At 43.1% G+C, this 13,738-nt stretch overlaps 1 protein-coding gene across 6 annotated transcripts in view; it reads right to left on the reverse strand.

Moving 5' to 3' along the window:
- Positions 1–2,574: 2,574 nt before the first annotated feature.
- The window catches only part of GNG2 (G protein subunit gamma 2), a 227,317-nt gene continuing 216,153 nt past the window's right edge, over positions 2,575–13,738 (reverse strand). For 3 of the 6 annotated variants that reach the window (XM_077270153.1, XM_077270145.1, XM_077270135.1), the window contains one exon: positions 2,575–3,695. In XM_077270153.1, coding sequence (XP_077126268.1) covers positions 3,567–3,695 — 129 coding nt within the window. In that variant the 3' untranslated portion in view covers positions 2,575–3,566. The remainder of the gene's footprint in view (positions 3,696–13,738) is intronic. The other 3 variants (XM_077270107.1, XM_077270115.1, XM_077270125.1) reach the window with 1 other exon arrangement.

The following is a 13,738-nucleotide window of genomic DNA, read 5'->3' on the forward strand; positions in this document are numbered from 1 at the left end:
TGTACGTATCTCTGGTACGTGTGAAAACGGTCACATGTACTGGAGACACGGACGTGTGACAGAGGCCTCAGCCCTTCAAACTGTTCTCACCTACACATGTACAACCTCGCCCCGTCTCTCCAGATTTATCAGTAGCACCAGTCCTAGTGAGTCCTGATGATGAGTCCTGATGATGGCTCCAGGTCAGGCGTGCTACAGAAATGTTACATAAACTTCCCCCTTTCTGACAAATCGGCGACAGAAGAAAACAAGGAATCAGGTCATAAATTGATCCAAAAGTTTATTGAAAACATCTACAAGGGAGATTTACTTGGGATCTGAGATGACGACACATGAGGTTCAGACCACCCTGGGCCCCCTGACTGGGGAGCTCCACATTTGACACAACGAAGGCAGTCATTCCTGACCAACTTTACGCTTCCATGATATCACCAGATTCTGATGATGTCATCAGCTGAATTCTCACATCCATGACATCACTGGAACCCAGAGAGCAGTGGATCAAAAAAAGCCTCTTCAATGTATTGCATTGTGCTTGCTGGGAGTCAATAGGAAAATATTACACACAATACATACACTGCAGTTTTCCAGGTGGCTTTTTTCTTGTAAAATTTAATTGCAGTTTTTGCATTTCTGGCTTTTAGTCCCCCAAATATATTGCAGAATGCTTTAGATCCTCAATTTTTAAAGCATGTGACTGCCAGATTTAGATATTGATCACCTAACCTTAAAGGGGTATGCTCAAGTGTAAAAGTTATCCCCTATCCTAGGGGTTAACTTTCTGATCACTGGGGGTCCCACCAATCCCAAGAACAGGGTAAGTGCCAGAGATTGCAGAATGCAGTGATGCTCCTGTTGGAATGAATAGGGCGGCAGTGCGCATGATCGACCTTCACTCCATTCCCCCTCATCTCAGGATCTGTGGGGGCCACGACTGTCAGACCCCCAGAGATCGGAAAGTTATTCCCTATCCTTTGGGTAAGCAATAGTGTTCAAAGTAGAGATCACTCCTTTAAGTTAGGTCATCAGTATCATATCATTGGGGGCCCAACACCCATCAGCTGTTGGCATCTCCATACACTGTGTATTAGCCGCTCAGCTCCTATTCATTTCAATGAGACCACCACCATTCTGCTTTTAAGCTTCTTTAGCAATGGAAGCGGAAATCCCACTCTGCGACCGTCCGAGCCCCCCATGTTTCTGGATGGACTGTAATGTGGCTATTAAAGATGAGTTCAGTTAAATGCATTTATTCCATACCCTGCATGTTACAAAGTGTGAGACGTGCAATTCTTAAAGGAGCCTGATAATTGCACCAAGGCAGAAATTGTGAATTAGGCAGTATAGACTGCAGGCTGAGAGAGGTACCGTCACCAAAGATATTCCAAGTTTACCCTGAGCTCAAAATACAAAAAAATAAGAAGAATAAAAAAATCACAATTTTCAACCATGCAAAAAAAACCCCAAATAACTACAAAATATTAGTTAAATATTATATTATTTAGACAATAGGGGGCGATGAATAATCAGTTTTTCAGTCTTTCTGAATATTCCTATATCCTAGGAATAAATGATCTCTTTATATGTGAATGTCAGTGCTGCTAACAGAAGAGACCCCATAGTTATTTGTGGGGGTTCGGCGTATTATGGCATGTGAAGGCATGACAACCATCCAAAACCAACTTCAAACTAAACATACATAGGGGGATTTACTGGCCCCTGTATTTCATGCAACTGTTTTGGAAATGTATGCATGCACAGGGCAGAATACGCTGCGAGCCGCGACCCTACTGCGATTTTATCATTCTACAGTAATAAAACCTCGGTTGATTTTTAACAAAGTTTTGGCAAATAGTTTAACTCTACTTTTAACATTTAAATTAACTTAAAAAAAAACAGCCACTCAGAAATACTCAAGTGATACAAATCTGCAGCAGTCCGATCATTATACATACAAAGAAAAATAAAAATGAGAAAATAAATAAAATTAAAGGGAACCTGTCACCCACAAAATCGAAGGTGAGGTAAGCCCACCAGCATCAAGGGCTTATCTACAGCATTCTGGAATGTTGTAGATAAGCCCCCAATGTTTCCTAAAAGATGAGAAAAAGAGGTTAGATTATACTCATCTGGGCAGGCGGTCTGATCCGATGGGCGTCGCAGTCAGGTCCGGGGCCTCCCATCTTCATAGGATGACGTCCTCTTCTTGTAGTCACGCCGCGGCTCCGGCGCACTTTGTCTGCCCTGTTGAGGGCAGAGCAAAGTACTGCAGTGCGCAGGCGCCGGGCCTCTCTGACCTTTCCTGGCGCCTGCGCACTGCAGTACTTTGCTCGGCCCTCAACAGGGCAGACAAAGTATGCCTGTGCCGGAGCCGCAGCGTGAAGACCAGAAGAGGACATCATCCTATGAAGATGGGAGGCCCCGGACCGGACCGCGACGCCCATCAGACCGGACCGCGACGCCCATTGGATCGGACCGCCTGCCCAGATAAGTATAATCTAACCTCTTTTTCTCATCTTTTAGGATACATCGGGGGCTTATCTACAGCATTCCAGAATGCTGCAGATAAGCCCCTGATGCCGGTGGGCTTAGCTCACCGTCGATTTTGGGGGTGACAGGTTCCCTTTAAAAAAAAAAAGAGGCTTATTACCTTTAAAAAAATCTGGAAATTTGCTTTTCGAACCAATATTTCGAAATGGACACATTATGTTGCCACCTTTAATTGTGGATGGCGCCGGGCTGACGAAGCTCACAGGGAGGCATTATGGCTAAGGCTGTCAGTACTCCAGCAGCAAAATAGTTAAAATAACACCCTTGTTCTGCTTGTTCCACATTAAAAAAATTCTTACATTTTTCCACTTTTTTTTCCATGCAGAACACTTAAAAAAAAATCAGAAAAAAATTGATACAGAAGAGACAGCACTAGACAATTGGATATTTTTGCAGAATTAATAAGATTAAATACCGCAAACGAGAATAATTTTTTCCATGGGTTTAGCGCAATGCTGGATAACGTCTTGGTGCACACTGTGATAGTTGATTGAAATCTATCCACGATTCCCACTGGAAAAAAAAGCATCTTTGAGCTACTCTAAATGTGACGACACCTACTATCAAAATTTTACATATTAAACACCATTGTAAATTTTGTTTCCTGCAGTTAAAAAAAATATTTATAATAAAAATTACAAATTAGTTTAAATTAAAATGTAAAGAAAAAAATGATTCAAACTGTACATCCTCATACTGTTTTCCAGCCATAAAATAAAAAACTTAAAAAAGGCAAACAAATGTGTAAAAAAAAAAAAAAAAACACTATAAAGGCAGGATGTTAACAAAGAGGATACACAAAGCTTTTTTTTTTTTCACATGTCTTATACTAGCTGGAAAGGACAGAAAGTATTGGTGTTGCAGGTCTCCAGGTGTTTCCGCAGACTTGTCCTGCAGTTTTCCAGACTTATTCTAGATTACTATTAATATCGGTGATTCTGCAGACCATAAAAATAGTCCTTGATGTTAAAAATTCAACACTGGTGTTTGGGAAGCGTGGCCGCCCCGCAGACCCGTTACAGGATGGCGCAGAAAAACTTTTTCTCTCTGAAGGGGTTTTCAGAAGCGGGCACTGGGGTCAATAGTGGGTCCTCCTTAGCATGAGCTTCGCAGTACGCCATCAGATCTGCGGCTGCTTTCGATACCTAGGAAGATAAAAGGACAAGTGTCAGATTGATAAAGCAGATTTACAGTGGGTACGGAAAGTATTCAGACCCCTTTAAATTTTTCACTTTTTGTTTCATTGCAGCCATTTGGTAAATTCAAAAAAATTCTTTTTTTCACATTAATATACACTCTGCACCCTATCTTGACTGAAAAAAAAACAGACATGTAGAATTTTTTGCAACTTTAAAAAAAAGAAAAACTGAAATATCACATGGTCATAAGTATTCAGACCCTTTGCTCAGACACTCATATTTAAGTCACATGCTGTCCATTTCCTTGTGATCATCCTTGAGATGGTTCTTCTCCTTCATTGGAGTCCAGTTGTGTGTAATTAAACTGATAGGACTTGATTTGGAAAGGCACACACCGTCTATATAAGACCTCACAGCTCACAGTGCATGTCAGACCAAATGAGAATCATGAGCTCAAAGGAACTGGCCAAGGAGCTCAGAGACAGAATTGTGGCAAGGCACAGATTTGGCCAAGGTTACAGCAGAATTTCTGCAGTACTCAACGTTCCTAAGAGCACAGTGGCCTCCATAATCCTTAAATGGAAGAAGTTTGGGACCACCAGAAGTCTTCCTAGATGACCTGGCCATCCAGCCAAACTGAGCAATTGTGGGAGAAGAGCCTTGGTGAAAGAGGTAAAGAAGAACCCCAAGATCACTGTGGCTGAGCTCCAGAGATGCAGTAGGGAGATGGGAGAAAGTTCCACAAAGTCAACTATCTGTCAGGACTCTGAACATTTTTTATGACCTTTTTGTGCATTACTGCCCTTTTCCAAGATGGCGTCTTTGGTCTCATGTGCACTGTGTCTTCCTGCTATAAAACTCCACCCCAGCCTTCAGTCTGTGCTAGAGTATCCTGCCTTGCATCCAGCTCCTGACCTCTGGTGACTCCCTGGCTATATACCTGCTCCTGTGAACCTGTGAGGTTATCCTGCTACTCTGCTCTGAGTTCCTGCTGCATACACCAGTTCCAGTAATCCTCCTTCATCTGCTGCTCGTGTTTGCTTCCATCTGCATTTGCTGGACATGTAAGCGGTTTCTGCTCTGCAAGAACCTGAGACTATTACCCAGACCTCCCTGGTTGAGCTAAAATATTACTTGAACTGCCTTATAAGCATATCTATCTGTGTTGTGGACTAAGCAAGGACTTATTCGTGTCAAGTATCCTCAAGAATAATTGTGCTTCATAGACTTTCTGCGTGATTGCATTTTCCTCTGAAGTTTCCTATAGACTGCTGAGCTGCATTTGATATTTGCACCAAGTGTTGTGGACTTGAGTTTCTCTCTGCACCTGTTTGAATCACCGTGTGATAATATAGACTTTACCACTTATAAAACTGTATCCTGTAGTTGTCTTGTTCCACGCAAAGAGTCTCCTGAGTTATCCCCTATAATTATTACACTATCACTGCAGCCCTCCACCAGTCAGACCTTTATGGCAGATTGGCCAGATGGAAGCCTCTCCTCAGTACAAGACATATGAAAGACCGCATAGAGTTTGCTAAAAAAACACATGAAAGTCTCCCATACAATGAGAAATAAGATTCTCTGGTCTGATGAGACGAAGATAGACCTTTTTGGTGATAATTCTAAGCGGTATGTGTGGAGAAAACCAGGCACTATTCAACACCTGCCCAATACAATTCCAACAGTGAAACATGGTGGTGGCAGCATCATGCTATGGGGGTGTTTTTCAGCTGCAGGGACAGGATGACTGGTTGTCATTGAAGGAAACATGAATGAGGCCAAGTACAGAGATATCCTAGATGAAAACCTCTTCCAGAGTGCTCTGGACCTCAGACTTGGCCGAAGGTTCACCTTCCAACAAGGCAATGACCCTAAGCCCACAGCTAAAATAACAAAGGAGTGACTTCAGAACAACTCTGTGACCATTCTTGACTGGCTCAGCCAGAACCCTGACCTAAACCCAAGTGAGCAACTCTAAAGAGACCTGAAAATGGCTGTCCACCAACATTCACCATCCAACCTGACGGAACTGGAGAGGATCTGCAAGGAAGAATGGCAGAAGATCCCACAATCCAAGTGTGAAAAACTTGTTGCATCATTCCCAAGAAGACTCATGATTGTACTAGCTCAAAAGGGTGCTTCTACTCAATACTGAACAAAGGGTCTGAATACTTATGACCATGTGATATTTCAGTTTTTCTTTTTTAATAAACTAGAAAAAATTGCTACATTTCTGTTTTTTTTTCAGTCAAGATGGGGTGCAGAGCGTACATTAATGAGAAAAAAAATGACTTTTTTTAAATCTACCAAATAGTTGCAATGAGACAAAGAGTGAAAAATTTAAAGGGGTATGAATACTTTCCGTATCCACTGTATAGAGGTATTATCAGCCATTGTACAGGAGGGGGAGGCCGTGAGATGTGACATCACCTATTGCTGTAATTTCTGTAATTTTTTTTTGTTGGTAATGTAAATAGTGAAATTCAAAATTCAAAAATAAAAAAATGAATACAATTTTTTTATTTTAAAAAAAGGTATTTAAACAAAAGGTCACTTTCCAGTGTCACGTCCACTTTAATCTGTTATGGCATCAGTCATTAGTACAATTTATTTATTATTCAACAGATTGTGGATGTTCCCTGCCTGCGCCTGGAGACTACTAAGCTGCTCTGAAAAGGCAAATTTTGTGAACCCCCTCCTAGTAATTAAATAAAACATGTTCTCCCTCCCCAGGCTCTGATGTTACACACATGATCGCCTATTAAAATCATAATCCAGTCTTTTGCCTCAGTAATGATACCTTATAATACAGCCATTATAATACACAATCCAAAAAACAACTACTTAAGGTTGGGGTCACACTAGCGAGTTTTACGGACGTATGAGAGGCGCAAAAACTACGCATTGCACACAGACCAATGATTCTCTGTGGGGCAGCTCCTATCTGCTGTATATTTCTCTGCCGTATTTTACAGGCGTAGAAAATCGCAGCATGCTGCGTTTGTCAGCGTATTGCGCAAAAAATCCGCCAATGAAAGTCAATGGGGGCGAGAAAAATACGGATTACACACGGACCATGCGAGTGACTTGCAAGAAATACGCAGTGGTGTTCTAGAGAAAAGCCGGCAATTCAGTGCGGTGTACAGTAAAATCACACTGACAGAATAGAATAGATCAAATAAATGTCTACACATAGTGTAGGGGTATACTGTATATATATATATATATATATATATATATATATATATATATACCGTGTTTCCCCGATAGTAAGACAGCGTCCTACATTCTTTTACCACTCAATAGTCCCACTATGTCTTACTTTCGGGGTATGTCTTATATTGGAAAATTGCGCCGTATATTGCGATTGCGCCGTAAGTAGTGTTGAGTGATACCTTCCGATACTCAAAGGTATCGGTATCGGATGGTATCGGCCGATATCCAAAAAGTATCGGATATCACCGATACCGATACCCGATACCAATACAAGTCAATGTGACACAAGTATCGGAAGCTATCCTGGAAGGTTCCCAGGGTCTGAAGGAGAGGAAACTCTCCTTTAGGCCCTGGGATCCATATTCATGTGTAAAATAAAGAATTAAAATAAAAAATATGGATATACTCACCTCTCTCTGTTGCCTTTCCACAGCACAGGTTATGAGGAAGCTGCAGATTCTAGTGGGGAGCCTGAAGGACCTGTGATGATGTCAAGAAGAGGGAGGGCTCTGAGCTGCTCTGAGGTGCCATGTGATGCTCCAGCCCGCCCACTTCTTACATCATCACAGGTCCTGTGTGTGCACAACACTCGGCGTCCAAGCATGGCAGGCAGGTATGCAGAAATCTCCTGGCCCCTGCTGCTGCCTCCTCCTCCCACAGACAGGAATCAGCAGCTGAGGAAGCCATGTGTGTCGCTGCTTAAGTGCAGCATTCATTTGCTGCTCCCGGCTCACCGCTCAGCTGATCGGTGGGCGGGGAGCAGCTAATAAATATTCACTGCACTTAATCATCGGGACCACTTGGTTTCTCAGCTCTGATTCCGGGCAGCGGGGTAATGCAGCAAAAGGTACCGGTACTATGGCTTATATTTTTCCAACGTACAGTTTACTATGTCTTACTTTCGGAGGTGCGTCTTACATTAGCCGACCCCGCTAAAACCCCCACTACGTCTTACTATCGGGGGTGTCTTACTATCGGGGAAACACGGTATATATATATGTTAGTGAGACACATATATATATTTATATTTCATACAGCGCTACATAGCAGAATAGCTGGTAATTCAATTGCCGGCTTTTGCTATCTCCTTCCCAAACCCGACAGGATATGAGACATGGTTTACATACAGTAAACCATTTCGTATCCCTTATTTTTTAACATATTCCTCACTAATAATGTTCCAAGTGTCTGGGTGCAAAATTTGGGGGCTCTAGCTGTTAAACTAAAGGGTTAAATCACGGAAAAAATTGGCGTGGGCTCCCGCTCAATTTTCTCCGCCAGAGTGGGAAAGCCAGTGACTGAGGGCAGATATTAATAGCCTAGAGAGGGACCATGGTTATCGGCCCCCCTGGCTAAAAACATCTGCCCCCAGCCACCCCAGAAAAGGCACATCAGTAAGATGCGCCTATTCTGGCACTTAGCCTCTCTCTTCCCACTCCACTGTAGCGGTGGGATATTGGGTAATAAAGGGTTAATGCCACCTTGCTATTGTAAGGTGACATTAAGCCAGGTTAATAATGGAGAGATGTCAATAAGACACCTATCCATTATTAATCCAATAGTAGTAAATGGTTAATAAAACACACACATTAGGAAAAAAGTATTTTATTGAAGTAAAGACACATTGTGTTGTAATAGTTTATTATACTCTTAATCCAAATGACGACCCTCGTTCTGTAAAAAAGGAACAATAAAAAAACAACACTATCCCATACCTTTCCGCTGTTACAGTCATGTCCCATGCTGTAAATCCATCTGAAGGGGTTAAATAATTTTACAAGCAGGAGCCTGCTAATGCAGCCGCCCCTGCTTGTAAAAACTGGGGAATGAATGGGAAGAAGGGAAACGTAGCTACCTACACTTGCGGTGCTGCGCCCCCTGCTGGTATAACCTCAGATGAACTCGAGCGTGCGAATTTTTCTGAATATTTTCTCACGCTTGAGTTCATCTGAGGTTATACCAGCAGGGGGCGCAGCATTAGCAGGGGGCGCAGCATTATTTAACCCCTTCAGATGGATTTACAGCGTGGGACATGACTGTAACAGCGCGAAAAGGTATGGGATAATGTTGTTTTTTAATTTTTTTTTTTTTTACAGAACGAGGGTCGTCATTTGAATTAAGAATATAATAAACGATTACAACACCCTGTGTCTTTATTTCAATAAAATACTTTTTTCCTGATGTGTGTGTGTTTTATTAATCATTTACTACTATTGGATTAATAATGGATAGGTGTCTTATTGACATCTCTCCATTATTAACCTGGCTTAATGTCACCTTACAATAGCAAGGTGACATTAACCCTTTATTACCCCATATCCCACCGCTACAGTGGAGTGGGAAGAGAGAGGCTAAGTGCCAGAATAGGCGCATCTTACAGATGTGCCTTTTCTGGGGTGGCTGGGGGCTGATGTTTTTAGCCAGGTGGGTGCTATAACCATGGTACCTCCCTAGGCTATTAATATCTGCCCTCTGTCACTGGCTTTCCCACTCTGGCAGAGAAAATTGCGCGGGAGCCCACAGCAAGTTTTTCTGTGATTTAACCCTTTAGTTTAACAGCTAGAGCCCCCAAATTTTGCACCCAGACACTTGGAACATTATTAGTGAGGAATATGTTAAAAAATAAGGGATATGAAATGGTTTACTGTATGTAAACCATGTCTCATATCCTGTCGGGTTTGGGAAGGAGATAGCAAAAGCCGGAAATTGAATTACCGGCTTTTAAGCTATCTAGCGCTGCATTAAATATAAATACATATATATATATATATGTGTCTCACTGACATATATATATGTCCGTTTTGCAAGCTGGCGAGAAAATGTCACTGTACGGATGCCATACGGATTACATACGGAGGATGAGATGCGTAAAATACGCTGCCACACCCTGCCTACGGATGACATACGGATCACTATTTTGGAAACATTTCTGCGTATTAGGCATGTAAAATACGGACCGTATTTTCCTACACTGAGTATGACTCCGGCTTTAAACAGGTTATTCCCAGGGTGGTGACTTATCTCCTATCCAGAAAAATGGGGCTTATATTCATATAAGCCACCATAGGGAGCACACACAATTGTTGCACTGTCTGTTCAAAACATAGTAACATATTACGGAGGGAAAAAAAAAAATCTATCTATATAATTGTCTAAGGGGTACTTCCGTCTGTTTGTCTGTCTCGGAAATCCCGCGTCGCTAATTCAATCCGCGACGGGCACAGTCCGGCCGCGAATTTGCCCCCTTCCCTACTCCCCTCCAATCAGTGCCAGTGTGTCGCCCCATCCCGAACCAACTTTTTACTACTGATGCTGCCTATGCAGCATCAATAGTAAAAACATATAATGTTAAAAATAATTAAAAAAATTAAAAATCGTGCTATTCTCACCTTCCGGCGTCCACCGAAGCTGTCCCGCTCTGCTCGATGCGGCCAGCAGCTTCCGTTCCCAGTGATGCATTGCGAAATTACCCAGATGACTTAGCGGTCTCGTGAGACCGCTCCGTCATCTGGGTAATTTCGCAATGCATCACTAGGAACGGAAGCTGCCGGCCGCATCGTGAGGAGCGGGACAGCTTCGGTGGACCCCGGAAGGTGAGTATATAACTATTTTTTATTTTAATTTTTTTTAAACAGGGATATGGTGCCCACACTGCTATATACTACGTGGGCTGTGTTATATACTGCGTGGCCTGTGTTATATACTGCGTGGGCTGTGCAATATACTATTTGGGCTGTGTTATATACTATGTGGCTGCTATACACTATGTGGCTGCTATATACTACGTGGCTGTGCTATATACTACGTGGCTGTCTGTGTTATATGCTACGTGGCTGTGCTATATACTATGTGGGCTGTGTTATATATTACGTGGCTGCTATATACTACGTGGCTGTGCTATATACTACATGGCTGTGCTATATACTACATGGCTGTGCTATATACTACGTGGCTGCTATATACTACGTGGCTGTGTTTTATACTACATGGCTGTCTGTTATATACTACGTGGCTGTGCTATATACTACGTGGGCTGTGTTACATACTACGTGGCTGTGCTATATACTATGTGGCTGCTATATACTACATGGTTGTGCTATATACTACGTCGCTGCTATATACTACGTCGCTGCTATATACTACGTCGCTGCTATATACTATGTGGCTGTGCTATATACTACGTGGCTGTGCTATATACTACGTGGGCTGTGTTATATACTACGTGGCTGTTATATACTACGTGGATCTGCTATATACTATGTGGGCTGTGTTATATACTACGTAGCTGTGCTATATACTATGTGGGCTGTGTTATACACTGTGGGCTGTGCTATATACTACGTGGCTGCTATATACTATGTGGCTGCTATATACTACGTGGCTGTGCTACATACTACGTGGCTGTGTTATATACTACGTGGCTGCTATATACTACGTGGCTGCTATATACTACATGGCTGTGCTATATGCTACGTGGCTGCTATATACTACGTGGCTGTGTTATATGCTACGTGGCTGTGCTATATATTACATGGCTGTGCTATATACTAGACATCCTGCGCCCCGACCCCACGACATCCAGCGCCCCCGACATCCAGCGCCCCCAACCCCCGACATCCTGCGACCAATCAGCGACAGGCGCAGTCTGGCCGTGAATTGGCGCGAGATTTGAACCACGCTTTGCTGATTGGTCACTGCCGGGCGCGACCAATCAGTGACAGATGCAGTCCAGCCGCGAATTGACGCGGGATTTGAACCACGCTTCGCTGATCGGCCAGCGGGGCGCAACCAATCAGCGATATTGGCGCAGAATTTAACCCCCACTCACAGCAGATGTACATACATACATATTCTAGAATACCCGATGCGTTAGAATAGGGCCACCATCTAGTGTGTGTGTATATATATATATATATATATATATATATATATATATATATATATATATATATATATATATATATATATATATATATATATATATATATATATATATATATGCGCCTCCAATATGGCCACCACCAGGAGAGTTTACAAACTATAAAAAAACAGCAACAACATGATTAAAAAAGGTATTAACATTACAAACTTTGCTTCTCATTTACAAACTTGGATCTGATGAATGGCGCTAGGATTAAACACACGACACAGCCCCTTTAAGTCACTCTGTTATAGGCGCCTTGAGAAGGCACCAAGAGTTAACCAGAGACTTAATAACATTAATAGCCATCAACCTGAGAACAGCGGGGAGTGTTGGTCTATGAAGAAATCCACCGGGCTAATGGCACAACGCGCATCTTGATGTTTTAAATGATCCAAATACATCTGCGTCCACCGCTCTCCCCCGTTTGATGTATTCAGCTCCATTATTCATAGCACCATGGGTGGAAGCTTTGCGCACACAGAGAAGTCACTTAATTCCAGAAATCACATTGTGCATTAAATCCTCTGATGAAAGAAAAGTTCATCGAGATTTCTTTATTTCCGTTGGGTTAATTTTTTAACAGTGTATTGTGGGTGGAGTTCTGTTATTTACTGCAAGTATATAATAAAAGATAAAAAACAAAAAAAAGGCGATTCAGGCAGATCTGTATGACTGGTCCTTAAAGAGTCACAAGTGGTCTGTATTGCTCTTATTTTAATTTTGCTGCTCCCCTGAGTATTCTGGGGTTTTTGTTGTTTTTTTTTTGTCGTTTTTTTTTTTTGTTTGTTTTTTTAAATCTGCCATATTGTGCCAGAGATATAGGTCTTTTTTATTTAGAGTTAAATTTTGTAGCCCTTACAAAGGGGTGTTGCTAATGCAGGGCAGCCTAGAGAATCCCATGAGCCCCAATGGTAAAGAGGAGCACAAAATAAAAAGGCCCATATGGCGAATTACAACCAAAACAAGAATACTCTGGGGGCAGCAAGAATGAAATATGGGCAAAATCAGGAAACTTTTGACCTGGCAAGATCTCCCCTTTCATGGAAGGTTCTAGTCTTTGTGAAAAGTGGTAAGGGTACTACCCTGAATATCCCCTCTGCTATAGCATTGCAGCTCCAGTTATCTCCACTGGTCCAGAAGAGATTACATCTGCTCTGGTCTAGAGACCGTAATATCGGAAGTGCTGAGTGCAGCCTCAGTGCTCAGGGGACTGATGCTCAGGAGGGCATCTGCTCGGGTCCAGTGGAGACTGTGGGATCAGAAGTGTTAGGTGGAGCCTCAGCGGTCAGGGGACTGATGCTCAGGAGAACATCTGCTCTGGTCCAGTGAAGACTGTGAGATCGGAAGTGCTGGGTAAAGCCTCAGCGGTCAGGGGACTGATGCTCAGGAGAACATCTGCTCTGGTCCAGTGAAGACTGTGAGATCGGAAGTGCTGGGTAAAGCCTCAGCGGTCAGGGGACTGATGCTCAGGAGAACATCTGCTCTGGTCCAGTGAAGACTGTGAGATCAGAAGTGCTGGGTAAAGCCTCAGCGGTCAGGGGAATGATGTTCAGGAGGACATTTGCTCTGGTCCGGTGAAGACAGTAGTATCGGAATTGCTGGTTGCGGCCTCAGTGATCAGGGAACTGGTGCTCAGGAGGACATCTGCTTCGGTCCAGTGAAGACTATGGGTTTGGAAGTGCTGGGTGCTGCCTCAGCTCCCAGGGGACTGGTGCTTAGGAGGACATCTGCTCCAGCCCAGTGAAGACTATGGGATCTGAAGTGCCGGGTGCAGCCTCAGCGGTCAGGGGACTGATGCTCAGGAGGACATCTGCTCTGGTCCGGTAAAGACCGTAGTGTCCGAAGTGCTGGGTGCAGCCTCAGCGGTCAGGGGACTGATGCTTAGGGCTCATAGTCACTTGCGAGA

This window comes from Ranitomeya variabilis, chromosome 1 (genome assembly GCF_051348905.1).
Source record: "Ranitomeya variabilis isolate aRanVar5 chromosome 1, aRanVar5.hap1, whole genome shotgun sequence".
Taxonomy (NCBI): Eukaryota; Metazoa; Chordata; class Amphibia; order Anura; family Dendrobatidae; genus Ranitomeya; species Ranitomeya variabilis.